Raw genomic sequence first — 26,829 nt, 5'->3', positions numbered from 1 at the left:
TACCGTCCCCTGCATAACTGCAATGTTCACCTGGAGTAGGAAGACCTGACCTCAGTTTAACACTTCATGTGAAGGCCAGAACCTGTGGCAATGCAGCAGTCCCTTAGCACTGAACTGGAGTTAAACCCACATCTTTTGTCGCAGAGGTGACAATGCTACCAACTGAGCCAGACTAACACTGAGAATGTCGCATGGGAGCAGGGTTAATGAGGAATAGTGATTCCTCAATACAACACATAGTTGGGATGAACAATGACACTGTTGAAAGGAATCAGAATTAAAACCATGAGATGAAAAGAAAACAAAATAAAAAGAAGATTAGAGCGATTATGATGTGTTGCTTCTTAAGGTGATGGCTGAAAAGTTTTCAACATGAAACTCTTGAGCCATTCTGCAATATTTTACTTTATTTTTTGATTAATTAAAGAATGAATCAGGATTGGTAAATTGGATCCAATTGACTAGAATGGCATAACAATTGTTTTAGAACCAGGTGATATAATTGGTTAAAGCACTAATCTCTATTTGTACCCACTTGCATCCACTGCTCATCTCCTCTAAGACACCTCGGAGCCGTCGCTCTGGGTGTGGCTTTTCTGTCTTCAAGATCTCCTGAACATCATTCAGGCCTTCCTCCTATTGTCAAGAATTAGAGGATATTAAACAGTTATTGCTACAGTGACAACAGAGAAGGAGATAAGACATCTGTTGACATCTGTAACAGGATACAACTTCTTTACTGCTGACCAATGCCAAAACATATCGACAAGAGCCTCCAAATAATAACAGAAATCAGACTGGATTTTTAAGGATGCTTAAAATAAATCCAATGCCCGTGAAGGAGGAATAGTTTATCCACTGTGTGCAAACTGTTTCAACTTGGGTCAGTAGATGACACCTTGTTCAACAGGTATAACATGTACCGGCCACATTATACTGCATACATACAGTGGGCGTTCCATCTTCCCGTGGCACTCAGAACACCACATGGAGTGTACAAGCACATGAATGACCCACATGGTAGTATGTGGCACTCTGTATAAAGGGGCCACTGGCAGTCGCTCAACAAAAGGTCTGGAATATTATTTGGGAGATTTTTTGTGAGGACCAGGTTAGCGGCCCGCTGCCGACCAATGCTCAACCCGCTCGGGATTGGTGCCCCCTCCCACCGCCTACCCCCACAGGCCCGAGCTGCCAGCCAGTTCGGCGTGGGAGGTGGCTGGTTTTCCATCTTCCCACCTTGAGGTACAGCGGGGCACCCATTTGGTGCCCTCAGCTCGCTGGCAGCATTTCAATGGTTTGGGCCTCCCAATGTTGGCTTCGGGTGGGCATGCACCTGACTTCGGGCCCATTGCGGGCAGACGTCGAATTGCCCTCCACCATGTTTGTTAAGTCTGTGTGTTATATTGCGAATTACTACACAGACCACAAGAGTAAACTTTAACAGGACTTTACTGGTTGAAGGTCAGGGCGGAACTGCCCAATAAATCCTTACACAGCACTTATATACCGGTGTGGTCACCACCGGTATTACAGTATACAGCAGCCAAGATAAAGTAGTGCAATCCTTAAAATAGTTCTCTTAAAGGTGGAACGTTACATACACTACAATCCTCCCCTTTTAGGTTAACAGTATATATTCCCATTAACATAACACCATAACATATATACACAACTTCATGTAAAAACAGTTCACAGATTCAGTCTCTCTGGAGGCTTCCTGACTCGGTCCGGATAACGCCTCGGTGGTGTAGTAGTTTTCGGTGGTGTAGTAGGTTCTTCGGGTAAGGTCGATTCGGCTTGAATGCCAGTGTCAGGTTCATCTGATTCCAGTATTACCGGATCGGAGGTAGATACTATGGGTATCTCTGCTTCAACATTAGGCGTATAGAGTTGTGGAGTAGGTTGGCCCTTTTCGGATGACTCTATGATCTGGTCAACATGGTGCCTTATTATGCTTTCACCAATGTCCACGGTATACATCAGCGGTCCTAGTCGTTTGCAAATAGTTCCAGGCTGCCATTTCTCGGTACGGTAGTCCCGGGCCAAAACTTGTTGACCTATCTGGAAGGTTCTAGTTGGCCTTTCATTCATGCCTTGAAATTGCCGGTTCTCTACGTCCCTTCTGATGTTTGGCTTGATCAAATCCAGCCGGCATCTTAGTCTTCTATTGAAAAACATCATGGCGGGAGTTTGGTTTGTGACCGCATGTGTTGCATTCCTGTACGCCAACAAGAAGTTATCTACCTTATGTTGTAGATTTATGTCTTCATTACCCATGGCCTTTATGGCCTTCTTGAAGGTCTGGACAAACCTTTCAGCTAATCCATTGGTGGCGGGATGGTATGGGGCGGACGTGTAGTGCTTAACCCCATTGTTTTTTAAGAACTTCCTGAATTCTTCGGACACAAATTGCGGTCCATTATCAGAACAGATCTGTTCCGGCAGCCCATTCCTGGCAAATATGGTCCTTAATACTGTGATGGTTTTTTCCGTGGTGGTGGAGGACATCTTTATTACCTCCGGCCACTTGGAGTATGCATCCACCGCGATTAAGAACATTGGCCTAGAAATTCACTAGCCTTAGCGCCGCTTTTGAGGCGCTAGAGGGACTAGCGCCAGAGTTATGGCCAGTTGAAAAATTCCCTGGGGCCCTAAAGCGGCGTTGCACCGGTAGCGCTGCGCCGGCACCGATGACGTCATCAGTGTGCGCAGCGTCCCGGTTGCCATGCCGACGGGCCTCAGCGCCGAAATTCAGTTGCGGCCGCCTCGCCCGTGGCAGCCGCAACTAAGACTCTGGCAACAGAGTCCAACATGTGTTTGCGCCGGCGCATTAAAGGCCCCGCGGCGGCCGGCTGCTTTCCCGCCGGCCGCCTGCCCGCAGCTCCCTCCCCGGACTTCTCCCCCCCCCCCCGGAACAGATGCAAGCCCGGCACTTGTCCGAGGTGCCGGGCTCATTTTTAAACAGATTTGCATGGGCCGCGGCCGGGTGCAGGCAGCTCCTCCTTAACGGAAGGAGTAGGCCTGCACTTCCCCAGCCTGCCGCACCGCATCGGGTGCCGCAGCGCCGGAATTGCGGCGCTAAACGGCAGTTAGCGCCCTTTTCCAGGCGCTAAGACCCTTCAGTAGCGCCGGCAGCCGTTTGGGCGCGGCGCTACTGAATTTTTGGCGCGCGCAGGGGGACTTAGCGCCGGCACTAACTTCCGGCGCTAAAGCCCTGGCTAAGCCAAAACCCAATTTCTAGGCCATTGAGTCCATAAATGGACCAGCAAAGTCGATATGTGCCCTTTGCCATGGAGATGAGGGCCACTCCCATGGATGCAGAGGAGCTTGTGGTGGGGCGTTTTGGACCTTCTGGCATCCTAGACAGCTCTTGGTCATTTCTTCGATGTCTCCATCAATACCTGGCCACCACACAAACGCTCTGGCTAGGTTCTTCATTTTCACTCCACCCAGATGCCCCTCGTGAAGCTCCTTTAGTACTTTATGCTGGAGTTTGGGTGGAATCACCACTCTGGATCCACACATCAAAGTTCCTCGGCACACTGACAGCTGTTCTCTTCTTTGCGAAAATGCTGGCAACATTGGTTGGCCATGTGCTGGCCATCCCTTCACCGTTAAATCGTAGACTCGTGAGAGAGTTGGGTCATTTCTTGTTTCCTTTTCGATCGTAGAATTTGTTACTGGTAGACATTCCACTATGGTTGAGTGGAACATCTCCACTGGGTCCACTGTAGGCGCCTCTTCTACCGTTGGCAACGGTAGGCGCGATAAACCGTCAGCATTCCCATGCTGTTTTGATCCTTTGTATTCGATGTCATATTGGTGTGCCCCTAGGAAAACGGACCACCTCTGTAGCCTTTGCGCTGTCATAATGGAAACGCCCTTTTTAGGGTTGAATATGGATACCAACGGCTGGTGGTCTGTCAGCAATGTAAACTTCTTGCCCTGCAGGTAATGATTGAATTTCTTTACTCCCCACACAAGGCTGAGAGCCTCCCTATCTATCTGAGCATAGTTGCGCTCAGCGGAGGTCAATGATCTGGATGCAAATGCGACTGGCCTTTCCGAGCCATTTGGCAACTTGTGTGAGAGTACTGCTCCAATACCATAAGGGGAAGCATCACAAGCTAGACGAATAGGTAGCGTTGGGTTGAAGTGAGCCAACACTTCCTCTGAGGTGATCAATGCCTTGCTTTTGCGAAAGGCCTTCTTACAGTCCTCGCTCCACTTCCATGGTACTTCTTTCCGCAACAGAGCATTCAGCGGGTGCAGCACCGTGGATAGATTTGGCAGAAACTTATGGTAATAGTTAATCAACCCTAGGAACGACCTCAACTGGGATACATTTTCCGGAGCGGGGGCCTTCACAACAGCTTCGATCTTGTCAGGTGACTTGTGCAGCCCCTCCTGGTCAATGACATGACCACAGTACGAGATCCGTTTCTGAAAGAACTCACATTTCTGGCGATTAACTCGAAGGCCATATTCCTTCAACCTGGTGAGCACCAGTTTCAAATTTGCGAGGTGTTCCTCCTCGTCCTCTCCTGTAATCAGGATATCGTCCAAGTAACACTGAGTGCTTGGAATTCCCTGTAAGACCTGCTCCATGGCCCTCTGCCAAATTGCTGGAGCCGAAGCCACTCCAAAAACCAGTCTATTATATCGATACAAGCCTCTGTGCGTGTTGATTGTGAGATACTGGCGCGACTCTTCCTCAACTTCCATCTGTAAGTACGCTTGCGCCAGGTCTATCTTGGTGAAGTGTTTCCCGCCAGACAATGAAGCAAAGATATCCTCAATCCGCGGAAGCGGATATTGCACCGTGTGAAGCACCGGATTAACTGTGATCTTGAAGTCTCCACAGATGCGGACCTTCCCCGGTTCCCCTGGCTTGTTACTCGATGGCTGCTTCATGACGGGAACAATGGGCATGGCCCACTCACTCCAGTCCACCTTAGACAGTACCCCTGAACGTTCAAGCCCTTCCAGTTCAGCCTCCACAGCAGGTCGTATCGCATAAGGTACCGGTCTGGCTTTGAAAAATTTTGGGTTTGCATGTTCTGCAATCTTGATTTTTGCCTTAATTCCTCTTAGTGTTCCCAGTCCCTGTTGGAATACCTCTTTAGCCTCATCCAATATTCCGGACAATCGTTCAGGTTTGACATCTTTCTTTCCGGGATCTACCGTTATTGCGTTTAGGGAGTGCCAGTCCATATTTATTTTCCTGATCCACTCCCGTCCCAGAAGTGGTGGACCTCCCTCAGGTAGTACGTATAAGTCCATTCCTTGGTGTTCTTTGCCCTTGTGTATCACCTTGACTTTTATCTTTCCGATGGGGTATACTTTTTGCCCCGTGTATGTCTGCAATACTATCTTCGTATCCCGTAGGGGAATATGTTTGAATAACTTTTTGTAATCTTGCTTATTCATGACCGTCAACGCCGATCCGGTGTCCAATTCCATCTTCACTTGGACTTCTGCAATCTGCAGTGTGACCCAGATAGTTTGTCGGTCAGTTTCCTTACTCACATTGTGAATTCTCAGACTACCCAGTTCCTTGCTGTTGGAGTCTGAATCCGAATTCTGTTCATCCGAACTCTTCACAGCCACCTTATGTACCTTTCTGTACTTTTTCTGCGGTGACTTTTTGTTGCTGGTCTTCTTTCCTGACCGGCATACTTTAGCTATGTGACCAAGCTTGCCACATTTTCTACATTCCTGGCTTTTAAACCAGCATTGGTTCTGATCGTGTGTTGTCTTCCCACAATGATAACATTTCGTTGTACCCGAAACCATTTGATCTACGCTGAGTACCGCTGCCTTCAGCTGCATTTCCGCAGTGCCTCTCGCTGCGGCTTCGTGCGATGCTGCAATAGTGACAGCCTTATCAAGTGTAAGATCATTCTCTTCGAGCAGTCGCTTTTGTGTTCCTTCCTTCGACAACCCACACACGAACTTGTCTCTCAGTGCCTCTGTCAGATTTTCCCCAAACTGACAGTATTTCGCTAGCCTACGCAGTTCAACCAAGTACTCCGCGTTGCTTTCCTCGTTCAGTTGTGTCCTCGCATAAAATTTAAATCGTTCCGCTAACATCAGCGGTGTGGGGTTCAAATGGTCCTTCAGGACAGTAACAATATTAGCGAAAGTCTGATCCGTTGGTTTAGCTGGTGATAGAAGATGCTTCAATAGCCCGTATGTCTTCGCACCCATTGAGTTTAGTAAGGTTAGTGCTTTATCATCATTTGATATTTTATTTGCCTTACAATATATCTCTATGCGTTCTACATACGTGGCTCAATCTTCCACCTCGGGATCGAAATCGTTGATGTTACCACGCTTAGGCATCTTCGCAATCTTTTTGAGAAACAACAACAACAAAATTTTTCTTTAACTTTTTTTTCAAAAATGGCGGTTTCCCGCGCTTGTCTTCTTCCCCGCCTCCGAAAATGGCAGTTTCCCGCGCTTGTCTTCTTCCCCGCCTCCGAAAATGGCGGTTTCCCGCGCTCGCACGGTCTCCCTCGCTCGCTCGGTCTCGTTCTCCCTCGCTCGCTCGGTCTCTTCTCTCTCCCGCTCGCTTAGTCTCACTCGCTCGCTCGGCTCTGTCTCTCCCGCTCGCTCGGGCTCCCTGCTGGCTGTAACGGCGATTGCCGTATTGCTGCGTTCGCCCTCCCCAGCGGTTTTCAATCGCGCCTCCCAGCCCCTCTTGCAGTCCGGTCCTTTCCCCCCCGGCTGCGGCTGAGTTCTCCGCGGTTTTCTTTTATTTTCTCCCGCGCAAGCGGTTCTCGGTCGCTGCGCCTCGCGGCCTCGGTAGCTGCCCGGCCTCTTTTTTTTTTACCGGTCGCGGTCGAGCTTGCTCTCGACGCTGCTGCGTCTCCCAGCCCGCTTGCAGCCCGGTCTCTCACACCAGCTACGTTTGCCTGCACCGTGGCTTCCGTGCCTTACGCTGCCCAGTCTCAGCGCCTCTGGCCCCGACTTCTGTCCAGCTCCTTTCCCCGGCCGAGTCCTCCGCCCTTATATCCTCCGTTTTAAAAAAAAAATTTCTCCCCTACTCACAGTCAACGTGGCCGACTTGCTTCTCGTCGCTGATCGGCTCACCCACCACCGTGATAGAAGGGACGATCACTGCCTGTTGCTGATGGAAGGCTTCGTGTCAGAATTCTTCCTTCTTCCTTTGCTCTGCAGACTCTAGTCTTCTCTCAGCAGAATGACGAGGGCGGATGCCTCTTCTCGACGCCCGTTAAACTGCCTTGGATGTATCTCTGCCGCAGGGTAAGATCGAACTCGTCGCCACTGTTAAGTCTGTGTGTTATATTGCGAATTACTACACAGACCACAAGAGTAAACTTTAACAGGACTTTACTGGTTGAAGGTCAGGGCGGAACTGCCCAATAAATCCTTACACAGCACTTATATACCGGTGTGGTCACCACCGGTATTACAGTATACAGCAGCCAAGATAAAGTAGTGCAATCCTTAAAATAGTTCTCTTAAAGGTGGAACGTTACATACACTACAATGTTTAATAAACAGCTTAAAATAGGACCTTTTTTATATACAAGCAAATTGCAACTCTTTTTTGAAATAACTAATCATTTAAGTACAAACCTTTCAGATTCAATTTACCAGATTTTATTTGCCTTTCAGTAGATGAAGTGTGCTGCAATTTATAGCTACTTAACACTAGTTTACAAGGAAGTGACAAATTAACCCTGGTTAAAGGTTTATGTCAAATAATTCAATTAATATTTGCAACTAAGTTACAATTTCAGTAATAATTTGATGTTGGTAACACAGTCCCTACACTGGGAGTTTATTTCTTCAAAAAGATCTTTTTAATATTCCCTGTTTTATTTATTTTCCTCATCTTATTTAAATGCATCTCACACCAGGATTCCTTAATTGCTGATCCTTATCTGGCCAGCAGGGGGTGCAAGAGGGCAGTCTGGGATGACTCGTTGCCTATCCACCTGGAGAAGCTGAAATTAACAACTGGGCATTTAAGGAATCATGAGTGCAAATTGCACGGTGCATGCATTGTACATTGGAGCATCAACATGTCAAAGACCCAAGCTCCCTTGTGGTACCACAAACCCTTGCAGTAAATTGCTTCTCAAGATTATAATCGTCTTTTTCAGGACTTGTAGGCAGAATCAGCCTGTTCCTGATAACTACTGCATGTTGGCCATCTTAGTGCTTTCATGCTGCAGAAGAGATTTTGAATATAGTTTTAAAACAGTTAAGGAATCACACACATCGCTGGCTATATCGACCACTCATTTTATTCTCAAGTAACAGTTCAAATGAAAACTTTGTATTAAAAACTTGTAAATATTAGATGCTATCAAGTGACAGGATAATGTCAACATGTTGCTAATCATATCCACTGTTTAAGTGCCTTGCAACATGCTTCACCTTCATGATCCAGTCTTTTGCCATCAATGTTTTGAGACATTTTATCCTGTACAGATATTTTGATGAACAGAACAATACACAGCTGTTTTGAAATAGGTAAGAACCTTTGCCTAATTACCGGAGTGCTCATCAGGCAGGTACCTTTTGAAACTCTTTTTTAGATCTGGACCCTTAGGAGGAAAAAAAAGTCATACTGGAATGCTAACCAGTTTATCTGCAATCTTGTCCATGATGTTTGCATTGTAGAGTCGCCTTCGCTGGTCTTGCCACCAGCTTTTGATATATGTGCAAGGCTTCTTTTCAAAGTATGGCAAGTGGAAGTAGTTTCTGAAAAGAAATGAGTAGAAGTTACTGTATAAGTTAGGTCAATGGGCCTTTTCTGTAATGGATATTGCTCTCCTCTGGAGCCTATTCACTACTACAGTATTACAGCATTATTGAAAAAAATCTTCAATTACACAAAACTAATACCATTCTTCACTACTTCAAAAATACTAAATATTTATTTATCGTGCTTACAGCAGTTTTATTTTCGCAGCCCCAACAATGTTATTTCACACTAAAAATAACTGACGATGCACATGTAAAACTAACACTCCCCACTATAAATTGTACCTCCCATACAGCTCTCTGACCGGCGCCATGAGACTATCACTCCACATGGCTGAGTATTCGTTCATGGACTGATGTACATGAAATCTAATTTTTATGGGACTCACCAATGTTGGTATTATTGTACACTAAAATAGCTTAATACGCTACAATTTAAAACACTCAATCATTTCTGATCTGTCTTTTTCAAATGTTAGCATAAACATTACATAAAATAATGTGCTAGTAGTGGCACATTGCTGACTTCATTTCATTAATGTGTACTTGCCAGCAATAGCTTTTCTTTCACACGCATGAAGCAAGCATAAACGTACACAAGCACTGGTGCAATGTCTTTTAATTATTATTTTTACACTGTTTATGCGGGGCATGGGGCAATTATGTCTAAATAAGTCAATTGTTTAGAATTATTCAAGATAGACCTAATTTAAAGCATAAAAATCATTTAAAGGCACTCTAGATTTTGTTAATCTTCTCCCAAGTAGGTTTTCAGGTAAAGACTCAGTACATGGTAGCCATTTTCTCATTCATATTTAGACCAATTTCCAATCAATTCTGAGGTATCCTTTCTGAAGCAACATCATGAAGTGTGTGATGAAATTTAGGGCTGAATTTTGCCGGCGCTCAGAGGGCGGGTTCGGAGCGGGTCCGCTGTCAAAATCTAAAAGATTGACAGCGGGGGCGGTATCCCGCTCTGAACCCGCCTCCTTGTATGTTTCCAAAGTGCCGGGACTGTCTTTGCTTCACAGACCCGACCCCAAGCGGCGGGCCAGCCAATTAACATCATTAAGAAATAACAACAGAAAATGCTGGAAACACTCAGCAGGCCAGGCATCATCTGTGGAGAGAGAAACAGAGTTAACGTTTCAGGCCAGAGACCCTTCTTCAGAATATTTTGCTATTGTAACATCATTAAGAGGTAGTTTAAAGGTATTTAAAAAGAATTTTACCAGGTACTTACCATTTTTCCAACTTTTTCAGGAGGTTCCCGTTGCTCGAGCATCACATCAGGTAAGTGTGTCGGGTTCTCGATGATTCTCCATTGTTGTGAATAGGTGACAGCTGCAAAAGTGGTATAAAAGCTACCATTTCACAGCTGTTCACTTTCCAATGTCAGAAGCTGGAGCCTTCAGGATTTGGAAGGCACTTTTGAGCTGTATGCAGTTTGGAAGTGTTTGGAGTAAACTCTCTATCCACTGTCACCTCCTTGGAGCAACCTCTCTCACCATTGACAGATCGCTTCTGTCATCTCAACTTCAGCTGCCATCTATTACATTAGCATCGGCGCCCTTGAAAAAAATCTCACCTTGGTCCTCAGAATCCCACCACGATCAGCCCCAACACCAGCAGCACCAACAACAACACCAACCTTCTCTGCAATCACCTGATGCTGCAAAGGACACAGGACATCAGCACCCAACCACATTGCTGCCCAGGAGGCCAGTGATGGCCTCACCATGGCCAGATTTACTTCACTTGATGCTGTACACCATGGCTGCCACATGATGCGCCAGGTTGGCACCACCCCGCACCAGCACCATAAAGCACTCTTACAATGCCCAAGCCATTCCTTTCACACTCATCACCATTGAGTGGTGGGGGGAGGCGGGGGGGGGGGGAACGTTACGTCTCACCATTCACTGGAAATCACTAAGACACTTCGAAAGGTGCACACAAATCTGTCCAAGAAGGCAAAGTGGTGACAATAAAGATTTCAATGTTTGACAACACATTAACAGAAACTTTACATGAACATTGGCGATAACACCCAAGTGCCTACCCTTGTGTGTTGTTAGTTGTTATGATTGCACTAGGATGAGGGTGAGTGTGAGGGGTGGCCTGTGAGATGGGGAAGTGATAATGTCGATAGAGAGGGATGGGTGGAGGTGCAAGGTAAGTTGGTGTGAGTAAGGATGTGCAGGAGTAGGGTAGGGAAGGCAGAGTGATGGGGATGCGATGAGTGGCACAGCAGGATGAGGTTGAGTGTGGCTTTGCAGTAACGTTTCTTGATCTACTGAGATCATTGAAAGGGTTTGCGCCACTGCAGCCTGGTCCTCTTGATGACATCCTTGCTTGTGCCCTCTTGTGCAATGTGCAAACAGGCTGCGTTGGTGTCCTGGGGAGGTGTCTTCAGCCATGGGAAGGAAAGAGAACCTCCCTGCGTGCTGTGATTCTCTCCATAAGCATATGGAGGGAGTAATTGGAGAGCCTAGATGCAGCCATGCTTGTCAGTGTTTGCAGCACCTCAATGCTGTAGAACACTGACAGCACAACTGTCAGAATGAATGTGGACATGGTCCCTTTAAGGAAACCGGCTGATGACGCATCATCAAATGACGTCATCAGACCCGCTTCCTATTAATTGGCTGGGAACCTCGCAAGGCAGGCTTAACAAGCCCCATCAACAGAAAATCTTGTTATAAGCTGAGATAGAGACAGGTGCGATGTCTTCACACGCTATGGACGTTGCCGAGGTTGGAAAAATCCAGCCCTTTATCTAGAACAGTTTCAGTTTAGTTTAATTAAACATTCTGAGAAAAGGTATTGTGGTGAGAGGCCCAAGCATCCTGAATTGTGGTGCTTAAATAGGACTCATAATAGCATGAGGTCTGGAGTATATTTTCCAATAATATTATTCAAAATTGGTATAGCGGTGACCCCAAGAGTCTGCTCAAAATATAAACTGGATTAGAAAAATTACTGGAAAGATAAATCAAATTTACTAAGATTATGATTGGTGGCTCAAATGATGCGTTCTTGCTGATGCTTCATCGTCTGATTTTCCATTTTTGGTCCTCTTCCGCGCTCCAAATTTTCTCCAGTCCCACTTTGTCACTGTAAGTGGGATGGGACTTCTGTTTAATAACAACAGAAAATGCTGGAAAAACTCAGCAGGTCAGGCAACATCCGTGGAGAGAAATTTGAGTTGACGTTTCGGGTTGGACCCTTCTTCAAAACTCAGTTGACGTTTCGGGTTGGACCCTTCTTCAAAACTTCCCTCCACGGATGTTGCCTGACCTGCTGAGTTTTTCCAGCATTTTCTGTTGTTATTTCGGATTTCCAACATCTGCAGTATTTTGCTATGGGACTTCTGTTTGCCTATTTATTACACCCTCGTCCCATCCCACATGCTGCGTCAGAGTGTCATTTAAATAATTCAGGGCAGCGCTCACGCCATTGACGGTGCAGATGGGGGCCGGCCTCAGGTGTAAGTGGGCTCAGGGTCCACCCGCAGAATTCAAAAAAATGACGCATTTTTAAATAGGCCAGTTTCCATACTGCCTTTTCATTTTTAAATCTGCCTCAAAGCCCTCAGCTGGACACCAAGTGCACATCCCCTTTTTCCAGCATTGCTATGGGGCAAATGCAGGGAAATACATTCACCTCATTTGCAGGGATTGTAATAACCCCACTTATATGTGGGCCTGCATATCGTGCATCCACCCACTAAGAGCAGAAGTTTTGCAGGATGGAAAAGAGGGTGGGGACCTAGCAAAACTGGGTCCTACCTCAATTTCTGCCCACATCCACTCAGGTTATGTTGTTTTTACACTGAAACCCCAGAGGAAATTCAGGGCCATATGATTAGCAATGTGTTTTTTTTTCATTCATGGGATGTGGGCGTCGCTGGTAAGGCAGCATTTATTGCCCATCCCTAATTGCCCTTGAGAAGGTGGTGGTGAGCCGCCTTCTTGAATCGCTGCAGTCCTTGTGGTGAAGGTACTCCCACAGTGCTGTTAGGGAGGGAGTTCTTGGATTTTGACCCAGTGACAATGAAGGAACGGCGATATACTTCCAAGCCAGGGTGGTGTGTGACTTAGAGGGGAACTTGCAGGTGATGGTGTTCCCATGTGCCTACTGCCCTTGTCCTTCTAGGAGGTAGAGGTCTTGGGTTTGGGGAAAAAAATCCTCTTTGGTTGTATGTTTGGGCCAGTAATTTAATAGGCCAGTTACATTATCAGTTTTGCATTAATATGAAGTCGTTTCAGATGCACATCAATGAAAGGAGTTTTATAATGCTGTGATCTGACTGCGGACTGCATTATGGCAAAAAATGGGAAACCAGTTCCAAAAGGTAGTAATCTTGTACAGGTTGTATTTCACACCCACTACAATATAACTGTAATATGAAGTAAAATTAGCAGAGAGCTGACATTCCTGTTGGCTCTTTTCTTACATTAATCTGCTATTCAGAAGCGAATGAGAAAGCTCTGCTCAGGTGTGCATGCACAGAGCTTCAATGTCTCGGAGCAGAGAATAATGCAGGGAGAGGAAACCAGGAGTGGAACTCAGATCTGGTAGCTCTATGTTGCACTGTGTAATTCTCTCTGCGAATGAGTATTTGAGTGAATAGTTCAGTGATACCCTTGTCTACGTATGGAGAACAGACCTGTCAGTTATAACGGGTTTCATTGGTGGAGTGCAGGAGACAGGCACGAGGTCTCCATCATCATCTGCTTCATCTTCACTGGAGTTCTGGAGTAGCTCTGACTCCTCCTCATCACCGTCCCCTCCACCCTTTTTCTTGCGAATGGTTGGCTTGCTTATTCCATCAATTTGGTTCCCATAGTTACCTAGAAAGAAGCACAGTGAATAAGTTTCCTTGCCTTTGGCGATTACCCAAGGGAAACCTTAAGACCATACCTAATAATGTGGATGTCCATCGACATGGAAGTGAGGTAATAAAATTGTTTATACAAACTGGACTTTGTCAAAAAGAAAAGAAAGTCTTGCATTTATATAGCGCCTTTCATGACCACCGGACGTCTCAAAGCGCTTTGCAGCCAATGAAGTACTTTTGAAGTGTAGACACTGTTGTAATGTAGGAAACATGGCAGCCAAATTGCACACAGCAAGCTCGAACAAACAGCAATGTGATAATGACCAGATCATTTGTTTTTTGTTGTATTGACTGAGGGATAAATATTGGCCAGGACACTGGGAATAACTCCCCTGCTCTTCTTCAAAATACATCCACCTGAAAGAGCAGACGGGACCTCGGTTTAACACCTCATCCAAAAGACGGCACCTCCAACAGTGCAGCACTCCCTCAGCACTGCACTGGATTGTCAGCCTAGAGTTTTGTGCTCAAGTCCCTGGAGTGGAACTTGAACCCACAACCTTCTGACTCTGAGGTGAGACTGCTACCAACTGAGCCACAGCTGACCAGTCCAATATGCAGTCTTGCTCTATGGACCCCAGTTGAACTTAATTTATAAAATATATACTTACTGAAAAAATAAATTCTGCTGATTATTTTCTCATTATTGATCTGTGGTTGTATTTCACCATTTCCTGGACATTAATGCAGCACTCCCTCAGTACAGCATCGATTAAGCCAGTTGTAGAACACAAGCCTTCTGACTCAGAGGAGAAGATGCTACTAATTCAGCCAAATTGACACATGCCGCACCTTTTAGGGAGAAGTCCTATTTTACACAGATCTTAAAACTAACTATACTTAATGCTAGCTACCGGGAAATTATTATGTTGCTCTCTATGTGTAGCGACACAGTATTCATTCAAATAGAATGTGTTCATGATGTTGTTACACATACTGATTGAAGCAGTTTTTCCCTCTACTTCAGAAACGAGTAAGAACTGCCAAAGTTGGTCCCAAAATGTTATTTGGCACTAACAAGGGGAATTTGCCAAACAAATTTTTAATATATAAGTTAAAATGATTACACACAGTGAGGCAGGGTTCCCTTAGTACTGATCTTTCAGGACAGATTAAAACTTATTAAAGAAGCATAGCAAAAATGAATATTTTAGTTTTTATTGCAACATAGATCTCCCGTGACATTATATATGGGGACTCAAGCTCTAGCCTTTAGATCAAATGGGGTTAGAGGGCAGGTTATAATTGGACCAGGACACCAAATGCAATTCAGTCTCCATGTTAAAGTCATACATTCTGTCCATATTTTTAGATAATACTTTCATTAGTTGATCATTTCCAATAGCAGGATTTCACTGTAGCGTTAAATCAGTTTTCTTTTCAATAATCCTAACTTCACTTTTTGTTCTACGGTTATTGTATTCCACATTGATTTTGGTCAGGAATAGAACAAATCACACAAATTAAGTAGTCAAAATATCACCACAGTATTTCCTTGCATAGCTCATCATCATAACTTATGGTAACTGCCTGAGATTGTAGTTTGAAGTATAATATCCCTCTAGAAAATGTAAACAAGGGAACAGGAGCACATCTCAAAGAAGAATCTTTATTGAACAGCAACTTCTTTCATGCCACATGTATAGACCCAAGTCCATAGATACATTTTAGTTATTCTAAGAAGTGAGATAACAATTTTGTACATCTTTCTTGAAATCATTGGAAAGATGAACTGGTACGACATTTAAGAAACAAGCATAGTTGATCATTTTTCCTGGTCCAATCTTTGTGTTATGTAAATATGTATTTATTTTTTAATTTGTTTTTATGAGATGTGAGCATCGCTGGCAAGGCCAGCATTTATTGCCCATCCCTAGTTGCCCTTAAGAAGGTGGTGGTGAGCCGCCTTCTTGAACCGCTGTAGTCCGTGTGGTGAAGGTACTCCCACAGTACTGTTAGGTAGCGAGTTCCAGCATTTTGACCCAGAGACGATGAAGGATCGGCGATATACTTCTAAGTCAGGATGGTGTGTGACTTGGAGGGGAACTTGGAGGTGGTGGTATTCCCATGTGCCCGCTGCCCTTGTCCTTCTAGGTGGAAGAGGTCACGGGTTTGGGAGGTGCTGCCGAAGAAGCCTGGGCGAGTTGATGCAGTGCAGTGGAGGGAGTGAATGTTTAAGGTGGTGGATGGGGTGCCAATAAAGGGGGCTCCTTTGTCCTGGATGGTGTCGAGCTTCTTGAGTGTTGTTGGAGCTGCACTCATCCAGGCAAGTGGGGTATTCCAGCACACTCCTTACTTGTGCCTTGTAGATGGTGGAAAGGCTTTGGGGAGTCAGGAGGTGAGACACTTGCTGCAGAATTCCCAGCCTCTGACCTGCTCTTGTTGCCGCAGTATTTATGTGGCTGGTCCAGTTAAGTTTGTGGTTAATGGTGACCCCCAGGATATTGAAGGTGGGGGATTCAGCGATGGTAATGCCGTTGAATGTCAAGGGGAGGTGGTTAGACTCTCGCTTGTTGGAGATAGTCATTGCCTGGCACTTCTGTGGTGTAAATGTTACCTGCCACTTATCAGCCCAAGCCTGAACATCATCCAGGTCTTGTTGCATGCGGGCATGGACTGCTTCATTATCTGAGGAGTTGTGAATGGCGCTGAACACTGTGCAGTCAAGAGCGAACATCCCCACTTCTGAACTTATGTTGGAGGGAAGGTCATTGATGAAGCAGCTGAAGATGGTTGGGCTTAGGACACTGCCCTGAGGAACTCCTGCAGCGATGTCCTGGGGCTGTGATGATTGACCTTCAACCAGAACCATCTTCCTTTGTGCTAGGTATGACTCCAGCCAGTGGAGCGTTTTCCCCCCGATTCCCATTGACTTCAGTTTTACTAGGGCTCCTTGATGCCACACTTGGTCAACTGCTGCCTTGATGTCAATGGCAGTCACTCTTACCTCACCTCTGGAATTCAGCTCCTTTGTCCATGTTTGGACCAAGGCTGTAATGAGGTCGTGAGCAGAGTGGTCTTGGCGGAACCCAAACTGGGCATCAGTGAGCAGGTTACTGGTGAGTAAGTGCCACTTGATAGCACTGTCGATGACACCTTCCATCACTTTGCAGATGATTGAGAGTAGACTGATAGGGCAGTAATTGGCCGGGTTGGATTTGTCCTGCTTTTTGTGGACAGGGCATACCTGGGCAGTTTTCCACATTGTCGGATAGATGCCAGTGTTGTAGCTGTACTGGAACAGCTTAGCTAGAGGTGCTGCTAGTTCTGGAACAGAAGTCTTCAGCATGATAGCCAGGATGTTGTGAGGGCCCATAGCCTTTACTATATCCAGTGTGCTCAGCTGTTTCTTGATATCACGTGGAGTGAATCAAATTGGCTGAAGGCTGGCTTCTGTGATGGTGCGGACCGCAGGAGGAGGATATGGATCATCCACTCGGCACTTCTGGCTGAAGATGGTTGGAAACGCTTCAACCAGATTACAGTAGGATGCAATGGTGTTCTATTTATACAATGCCTAACTAAATTGTCAAATTTTGCAAAACATTGGTAAAACATTCCCTTTTAGCTTGTAACGTCCTTTAATAGGGAATTGAATAAATATTTAAAATGGAAGAATTTTAAAAAGATACAGAGAAAGGGCAGGGGATTGGGGTTCGGTAGCTCCATTTGAAGAGTTGGCCCCAGCACAAGTGTGACGGCCCGAATGGCCATCTTCCATACAACAACTTCAGGAATGTAATAATGAAATAAATAGTGGAGCTATCTGATATTTATGTAAAACATAAAAGAGGAGAAAGTTCTCCAGGTGGCCCTAGCCAACATTCCTCCCTCAACCAACACCATCACAAACCGAGTGCCTGGCCACTTATCTCATTGTTTGTTTGTGGGAATTAAATAAGCACAAATTGGCTACATATTAGTAAATACGCTTCAAAAAATAATTAATTGGATGTTCAGAAGACATGCTAAACTGTTTATAAATTTCTTTCTGTTGGAATATTGTAGTTATATGTGGTTATTTGAGAGGCTATAGATTCCAAAGGCATTATCTCCTTATATTTAACAAGATATTGTTAATTTATCGTTTAGTTGATTGTTTCTTCTCTTTGCAAACCAAAATTTGACCCTGAAGAAAAGTGGCTGCATTAATGTGAAACCTGGTGACTGAGTGAGCTTTATGACAGTCAGAAAGATTGGGGTCACTCTAGTATATCACAGCGTTTGAAGGTTCGCAAATGATGGAGTTTTGAATTCTTGCTCGCTCATAGGATTAGTTGCACATACAGTTCTCCCTTATTATGTATCCTCTATGAAAAGGTGGCTGTGATATTCACTATGAAACATTAGGGTAAATGTTCTACTTCTGCACTCTGTGTGCACGCTGGGAGTGCATATTGTGAAATTGCTCACCCCAATGTGTAATTTTTCATCCGCTCATTTTAATCAACACTAAACCAAGGGTTGGACATGCACAATTTCACGAAGTGTGTTCCCAATGGAGCACAGACGCAGAAAAGGTACGCTACTATTATCCAATATACTGAGACCCTTAGGATTATACACTTACCTATTGTAACTTCAAAACTGACTGGTTTATCCCCAATTCTCCTATCAAGCATTGTTGATTCCAGGAAGGCACCAAAGAGGAAGAATTCTTCCATTTTTCCTGTAGCAAGCTGGGATTAAAAATTAAAATATATTAACACTGTTTAGGAATTATTCTACTGTGTAAAGTATTTGGCTTGGATTATTCAGGTAAACATAAAAATAACTTGCTGACAAAACTAATACTAAGGCCGCGATTTTCTCAGCGGTGTCGGGATGGTGGCGGGAGAGCTGGTTTCTGGGTTCCGATCCCACTCCCAGCTGCAGCCGCTCACTCACCGGAATTTTCTCTTGATTGACCCTGTTAAGCCCGCCCTGTGGGCTTCCCGGCCAATTAACAGGAAGCGGGTCTGATGATGTCATTTGATGACACGTCATCAGCCGGTTTCCTTAGAGGGACCACGGACACATTGAGTTTGACAGTTGTTCTGTCAGTGTTTGACAGCATTAAGTTGCTGCAAACACTGACAAGCACTGCGCAAAGGTGGACGCTTGCACCCAGGCTCTCCAATGACTCCCTCCATGTGCTTATGGAGGGAGTCACGGCACACAGGGAGGTTCTCTTCCCTTCCAAGGGCAGAAGAGACCTCCCTTGGAGATCAACGCAGTGTGGTTGCACATTGCACAGGAGGGCAAAAGCAGGGATGTCATCAGGGGTCCCTGGGTGCAGTGGCGTCAACCTTTCAATGATCACAGTGGATCACGAAACGTTACTGCAAAGCCACACTCAAACTCACCCTGCTGTGCCACGCAACACATCCCCATCACTCTGCCTTCCATACCCTTCTCCTGCACATCTTTACTCACACCAACTCACCTTGCACCTCCATCCAACCCTCTCTATCTACATTATCACTTCCCCATCTCACTAGCCACCCCTCACACTCCCCCTCATCCTACTGCGAGCATACCAACTAACAACACACAAAGGTAGGCACTTGAGAGGTTTAGCCAATGTCCATGGGAAGTATCTGGTAATGTGTTGTCATACAGTGAAATCTATATTTCAACACTGCCCCTTATTGGACAGATCTGTGCGCACCTTGAGAAATGTCTTACTGAGTTCCAGTGAATGTTGAGACATAACTCCCCCCCCTCCCATCCCCCTGCTGCTATAGTGATGAGTGTGCATGGAATGGCTTGGACATTAAAGGGATGCTTTACGGTGCTGGTGTGGGATGGTGTCATCCTGGCACATCATGTGGCAGCCAGGGTTAACAGCATCAAGTGAAGTAAATCTGGCCATGGTGATGCCATCGCTGGTCTCCCAGGCAGCAATGTTGTTAGGGGCTGATGCCCTGTGTCCTGTGCAGCATCAGGTAATGGCGGAGAGGGTTGGTGTTGTTATTGGTGATGATGGTGTGGCTGGTGATATTGGTGTTGGGGTTGATCGTGGAAGGATTCAGAGGACCAAGGTCTGATTTTTTCAATGGCACCGATGTTGCTGCCGTAGATGGCAGCTGCAGGTGAGACGACAGAAGCGATCTGTCAATGGTGAGAGAGGTTGTTCCAATGAGGTGGCACTAAACATACAGTTGCCTCTAAACAATTGTAAGCTAAAGAAATCTCTATATGTATTACAAATGAAGTAACCAACAGTTACTGCACTCTGAAACTCACCATCTGCAACATGGCATTCTTTACACCACCTCCGCAACTGTCAACTTATCAGAAACATCAGAGCAGACTCAAATCATGCCAGGTTGAGCTGGTGTGTTCCCCGAGCAGCGAGTAGCCCACGGGGGAGCTCGTGAAATTGGAAGGAAGCCTCAAAATACCATTAAATTGGCTCCTAACAAGCCATTTAATGAGCTCAATTGTATCCCCCGCAGCTTGGTGTCGGGTCAGATCTCCGCTGACAGACCCGACATCTGGGAGACTCGCGTGGAATTTGTTATTTTGACAGCGGACCCGCCTCCAAACCCGCCCTCTGAGCGCCGGCAAAATTCCGGCCTAAGGGCTAGTTTCTGAAATGTGAACTAATATGCTCAATGTAAATATCCCTACATCGTAGATTTTCAAAGTGGGGTCCCTGAACCCCAGAGGTCTGCAAGGGGACCCAGGGAGCCTGTGAGGTTATCAGGTTTCTGACTGTTGTCATCAGGTTTCTCAATTTGTCTGTATTTGTTGACTTACTATCATCATTTCGTAAAATGTTTTCAACAATATAAGCACAGTTTTCCTTGGGGTAATTTTACCAATATTTATAATGGGTCCCCCTATGGAACAATTTGAAAAAATCACTGCTTTATATTGGCCAGTAAGATTTAGTAACAAACTATTGCTTCATGTCTTCAGCCCTCAGACTTAAGGATGCAGAGTTGCAGCCTCGATAATCCGTTATGGACGGGCAGGGAACCTGTGTCATCCATCTGGTTGTTTAGGGACAATTACAATGAAACATCCTAAGCAAACCACCGAGAACATCTTTATGATACCATTAGTAGCACTGAAAAGATTACTGCACAGCTAGACCAATGTTTGCCCACCAACCTTAACCTGCCCAGTGGCATGGAGGTAGAAATTGGTTTTGACGGGGCTATTGTATGAACACTTAGCACGCGCATAACAATTCTTCACCACTATTTTAATGAAGGCATTTATTTCAAATGGGATGGCATCTCCATTAATTAGGAGAGGGAGGACCTTGATACAAGTACATTAAACATTTGTACAATTACATTGTAGATAGTATTTTCCAGGCTCCAATGACCTCAACACTTGGCAATGTGATATTTACAAATCTGATTTCTTACTTGTGAGCTAGAAAAGTAGGATGACATAAAAATCCCCATTTAACTTCCAGAGATAATACTACTTACATCCGATATCTGTTGTACTGTCTCTACTTGAACTTCAGTGGTGCTCATTATCTCAGTTGAAGATGTGTCTAAGATTTCCATACCAATACTGATAAGTAATCGGGCTCTGAAGGAAACACCCTCACCAAGTCCCTCATTTAAATCCTGATGTTCATCCATTAAGGTGTAGTTACGAGTGGAGCCATACATATTCACCCACGAAGGACCAAAAGTGGGCAGAAATCCTATAAAAAGGACACATGTTGACCATTTCTTGACTTAACCAAAAAAAAATATCTGTTGAACGGCCAGCATTATACAACAAATTTACAAATTCTAATGGAAGAGATTGAAAAGATCCTATAATATACGTCTTTAGATCCTGCTGTAGGACAATCAGGAAAAACTGACAGATGTAAGGCACTAGCTTACCTTTGTCTCCATCATTTGCAATCTTTCTCAGGTCGACAAAATGGGTTCCTATAGCAACTTCATTTACTTTGTCTGAATCACGGATCTGGATTTTTATTCGTGTGCAGAGGGGTGGAAACATTTCAGTAAATATGATTTGTTCATTCCATGTTGGTTCATAAGTGTTTTTTTGGACAGCGGTCTTTCCCTAGCAAAAGAATAAAAGACTGGTTATAACTGGGACAGAGTTATTAGGGTTAAACAGTAAAACTGATTAGTGTTATGATTATGAGGAATAATTAACTGTAATGTGATTAATGTAACGATCAATAACATGTCATTCTATAGTGGACACTAGGTGGAGCCGTAGAGCTGTATATAGCTGTATGTATAAGACTACACTACCCAGCTGTATATATATCTTAAGACTACATTACCCATGAGGCACTAGGCTACCCACAAGGCAACAGTCAAGATGGAAGCCTCTACAGATACTGTACCTAGAGAACGTGTACTGAATAAATGACTAGCTAGAAGCTAGCTGTCTTCATAATAAGAATGTCTAGTTATTAATGAACATAAGATGGTACCAGGGTGGTGAAGATCTGCTGAAAATTGTGAAAAGCGACATGGAGAATTTGAAGCCACCAGAGCGTTTGAAACTCAGAAAAAATCGACTACAATTGGCAGATTTTTAAACAACAATTCGAACTCTACATTGCAGCCATCGGATTCGGTACGAAGCCAGACGCAAGGAAGATAGCGTTGCTGCTTACGGTTGCAGGCCCACAGGCGATAGAGGTATTTAATACATTTGTATTTAATCCAGAGGAGAACAGAGAAAAATTAGAAGATGTGCTAAAAAAATTTGATGCACATTGCTCTCCCAAAAAGAATAAGACCTATGAAAGATACATGGTCTGTTCTCGGACACAGCAGCAAAATGAGACTTTTGATAGCTTTATAACTATCAAGCACAGACATGTAATTTCTCTGAGCTCAAAGCATCCATGATTCGTGACCAGATTGTGTTTGGTATTCATGATAAAAAAGTCAGGGAACATCTGTTGAGAGAAACCGAACTAAATTTGGAAAATGCGGTGAAAATATGCCAAGCCAGCGAGCTAGCTCGAAAGCACGCAAAGACTTTCAGTGAAATCAATAATGATGCGATTGTAATGAGTGATAATGCTGCTGTCGGTGCTGTGTCCTACAAGGGGAAGAAACGTGGGCAGAACAGAAATGAAAAGCAATCGGAGGATGAAATTTTTAATTGTAAATGCTGTGGTTACAAACACCAGTTAAGACAATGCCCAGCGTTTGGAAAAATGTGCACAAAGTGTAATGGAAAGAATCACTTTGCCAAATAATGCTTTTCAAAAGTAAAAACAACGAAAGGGCAACAAGTTAATGTGATTGAGGACACTGATTTAAGTGAGACATTTTTTGTAGGAATGGTGTCATGTGACGATATAAAAAAAGATACAGAAAATGTGCAGCCCTCAGAAATGGACAATGCTGAACATAAATCAATGCAGTAAAAGTGGACAAATGGATGATCCCACTGCAGATAAATGGAGCATTAGTTACATTGAAACTGGACACTGGGGCAAAAGCAAACTTAATCAGTATGAGTGACATAAAAAAAATGAAAGAAAAGCCCAAAATACAGAAAAAATCAGTACTACTGAAGGACTATAATGGACAGAAAATAGATAGCTTAGGTGTATGCAGACTTAAAGTGACAGTCAAAGACAAAGTGCATCATCTCATGTTTTCTGTTGTGGCTGAAAGACTTGATTCGGTACTAGGTGACAAAGCTTGTGAAGACTTAGAACTGGTCAAGAGAGTCTACCGTATAAACTGTGCCATAAGCAGACCAGATGACTCAGGTGATGAAGCAGAGAGCCCATCAAGGATGAAAAGGCCAAAGGGTATCCATGTCTTCAAAAAGCCTAGTTTCTCCAAGAAGCAATAAAAAGACTTTAAGGTCAAAGAGAAGCCAAAGGAAGAAAAGCACAAAGAGGAAAAACACAAGGAGAAAAAGTCCAAAGATATAACCGCAGCAGATGTTGTTAAGCAGTGGAAAGAGAAAAAGAAAAAGAAGAAGCCTGCACCAGAGCAGGAAGCAGTTCCGGTGGATACTCCTTCTTCCCTCAGGCCAATCTTTGGTGTTCCATTAGCCGAGGCTGCTGAGAGGACTATGCTGTATGATGGGATCCAGCTGCCAGCAGTTTTTCGAGAGTGCATTGACTACATTGAGAGTTATGGCATGAAGAGTGAAGGAAACACTGAAACCCTCTCCAAGCAAAGATCGCAAGGAGACCTCGATCTATACAAGAGCAGATTGATGACAATGCCGCAACTGCATCTTGTCATTCACCGCCAGAACAATCTCATGAAGACACATCAGACTTACCCGTGTTGAGAAGATCCACACGTGAAGTAAAAAAGCCTGATAGACTTAATCTTTGAGTACAATGTAAAGCTTTGAAAATGTGTTGACTGTTTTGAAAATGTTTATGTTTATAGAGCACTAACAAAAGTGTTACTGATATTATCTTTATTGTTTTCTTGAAAGTTGATTGATATTGATTTTGTTAAACCTCAAAGAAAGGGGGATGTAACGATCAATAACATGTCATTCTATAGTGGACACTAGGTGGAGCCGTAGAGCTGTATATAGCTGTATGTATAAGACTACACTACCCAGCTGTATATATATTAAGACTACATTACCCATGAGGCACTAGGCTACCCACAAGGCAACAGTCAAGATGGCAGCCTGCACACAGAAGCACACATGCTGCATCTCTACAGATACTGTACCTAGAGAACGTGTACTGAATAAATGACTAGCTAGAAGCTAGCTGTGTTCATAATAAGAATGTCTAGTTATTAATGAACATAAGAATTAACATTTAAGATCAATGAGAATGACACTAGTTCTACCCTCAATAAACTTTGGTCATCCAAAACTCTGCCACCCGTGTTCTAACTCGCACTAAGTCCCGCTCACCCATTTTCCCCGTGCTCGCTGATCTACATTGGCTCCCAGTTAAGCAATGCCTTGATTTTAAAATTCTCATCCTTGTTTTCAAATCCCTCCAGGGCCTCATGCCCCCTTATCTCTGTAACCTCCCCCGGGCCTATAATCCCTCAAATCTCTGCGCTCTGCTTATTTTAGCCTTTAGAACATTACTGATTTTAACTGCTCCAGCATTGGCTGTTGTGCCTTCAGCTGTCTAGGTCCAAGCTCTGGAATTCCCTCCCTAAATCTCTCCACCTCTCCACTGGTGAGAAAATGGAAAACTGCTGGTGAATGTGTTCAGATAATGTTCCTCTGTCTGCTATTTTAATTAAGCTGTTAACCTATGAGGGAAAATAACATTTTTATAATAAATTGTTAAGCATTGTAGTCATTTTGTTTTTAAATTTGCTTGCCTTGTGATACTTTCATGACTCAAAGGTATATTTTGAAAACATTGGAATGCTGATTCTTATTTGTTGCCTTCATTCCATTATATAAAAGGAACTGTTAGACTAATGACTCACAGCATTGGAAAATAGACAAGGCAAAGAATTAAAGATCCAATTATATTTGTACCTTATACAGCTAGTAATAGAGTAATAGAGTGGACTGTACTTGTTTATGATTGTACCTTTTGTCCTGCAAATAACACTTGAACATAGGGATCAACTAAATCTTTGTTTTCTCCAATGAATGCCTTCTTCATATTAGCCATTATGCTGGTATTCATCTTTGGCAGCCCCTCTGCTCTGTAGATCTTGACATAATACCGGGCCCACTGCCTCTCTGAGGGCACTCCTTCAGGAAGCAATAGGTTTCTGTTGAGAAATCAAAAGCAAATTATAAAGCCCCTAAATATCTTGGGTTAATACTGATTATGAAGAATGTAATTTGATGTTATCATAAAATCTGTTAAATTAATAAATAATGTTTTTGTACGATATTTCACTTTTAAGTCCAAAGTCCCAGATTGACATTCAAATTCCAAATGATGAACACCTGTGCCAGTAATTTCCATAAGGCTTCTCCTGACTTTCCGCTGTAACTTCAGCAGAAACCCTGGAAAAACAATGAAAGTTTTTGGGTTTCCGCAGATCTCCCTCCAGAGGTACGGTGAGAGATTGGAAGAATCCACGCAGAAATTCTTCCCCTTGGACAGTGCGTTCAGAAGCAAAATCAGATTGTAATATTTTGGGGATTGTTGAGAGCAATGTACTCGCAAAAATAATACTTGGGAAGGAAGAAGAGCCATGTGTCATTTCATGACAGTAAGATCACTTTAGCACAATTTACTCCTGTTGCATCATGTGTTTGAAAACAATTTATAAACAGTTTTACCAAACACTTTTTTCATGAAGAAAGTACCACTTTAAAATTTATTTACGCATTTGTAAACAAATAATGTATAAATTTGTTCACAAAAACTGTGTACAACATGACATTTGCTAAATGGCACTAAAACGGGAATGGCAACAATTATTTTAGTATTTTGATTTGCCTTATACCAAAGCAATCAATGTCGCAGAAAACTTTCCACTGCCCTTCCCCATAATTACATGCTTGATAAATATCATCTAAATATAAATCTTCTATCTAGCATTATGGTGCATAAATTCTTTTTCACAAGCAAAACAAAAATGATGTCGCCAGACCAGAATTCCATTTTTCCTCAATCAGGACAAGTGTTAGGGAGGAAATAAAGCTGGTGTGTGTGCACGGATCATGGTACATCAGTGAACATTATAGGGGGAAGATACAGTATGTCAAAAAAATGACTTTCTATTTTAGGTAGTCTTCAATATAAGTGCTGAAAACTTTTGCGATCCTTTAGTAAAAATGTAGTTCCTCACCCTTCTATGTCATCCTCATCGGCCTCATTGGACTTGTGTGGTGTCTTGACATTATCTCCTTTCCCAACGACAGCTATGTCACACTTTACATAACCTTTCACCCCAGCAGTGATGTCACCAGGGTCGCAGATTATTGCCCATTTGTGGTAGAATTGATGTTCTGTTAAAACAATGAGAAAAGCATAAGAAAGTTACAAAACTGGAGATTCAAATTGTGAACACCTTAAAGGATAACTGCTGGTTAGTGTCATTTAAAAAAAATTGCAATGAGCCATTTATTTTTCAAATATTTAAATGAAAAAAATATGTTAAAACAGTTCAGTAGCCTAAAAGTAATGCCATTAGTTTCTCAAGCAAACAGGCTGCCTTGCACAAATTGTTCCAAGTGTCATCAGTTCTCTGTTAAACTACTGAGTAGAACATCTTGTGAATTACATTATCATTCAATTATGTTCTGCAAATATTAGTTAAATGGCCATG

General features: G+C 43.8%; 1 protein-coding gene across 1 annotated transcript in view; it reads right to left on the bottom strand.

Moving 5' to 3' along the window:
* Positions 1 to 26,829, bottom strand: part of otofa (otoferlin a) — a 214,899-nt gene that overhangs the window by 152,145 nt on the left and 35,925 nt on the right. Inside the window, exons 7-14 of the mRNA XM_085998196.1 lie at positions 26,350 to 26,509; positions 25,131 to 25,317; positions 21,490 to 21,676; positions 21,079 to 21,302; positions 18,219 to 18,327; positions 13,418 to 13,601; positions 8,622 to 8,742; positions 536 to 636 (exon numbers count right to left, since the gene is read on the bottom strand). Coding sequence (XP_085854322.1) covers positions 536 to 636; positions 8,622 to 8,742; positions 13,418 to 13,601; positions 18,219 to 18,327; positions 21,079 to 21,302; positions 21,490 to 21,676; positions 25,131 to 25,317; positions 26,350 to 26,509 — 1,273 coding nt within the window. The remainder of the gene's footprint in view (positions 1 to 535; positions 637 to 8,621; positions 8,743 to 13,417; positions 13,602 to 18,218; positions 18,328 to 21,078; positions 21,303 to 21,489; positions 21,677 to 25,130; positions 25,318 to 26,349; positions 26,510 to 26,829) is intronic.

This window comes from Somniosus microcephalus, chromosome 9 (genome assembly GCF_052327205.1).
Source record: "Somniosus microcephalus isolate GS21.2 chromosome 9, FLI_Smic_1.0, whole genome shotgun sequence".
Taxonomy (NCBI): Eukaryota; Metazoa; Chordata; class Chondrichthyes; order Squaliformes; family Somniosidae; genus Somniosus; species Somniosus microcephalus.
The sequence above is the reverse complement of the archived record's forward strand: the minus strand, read 5'-3'. Positions and strand labels throughout refer to the sequence as shown.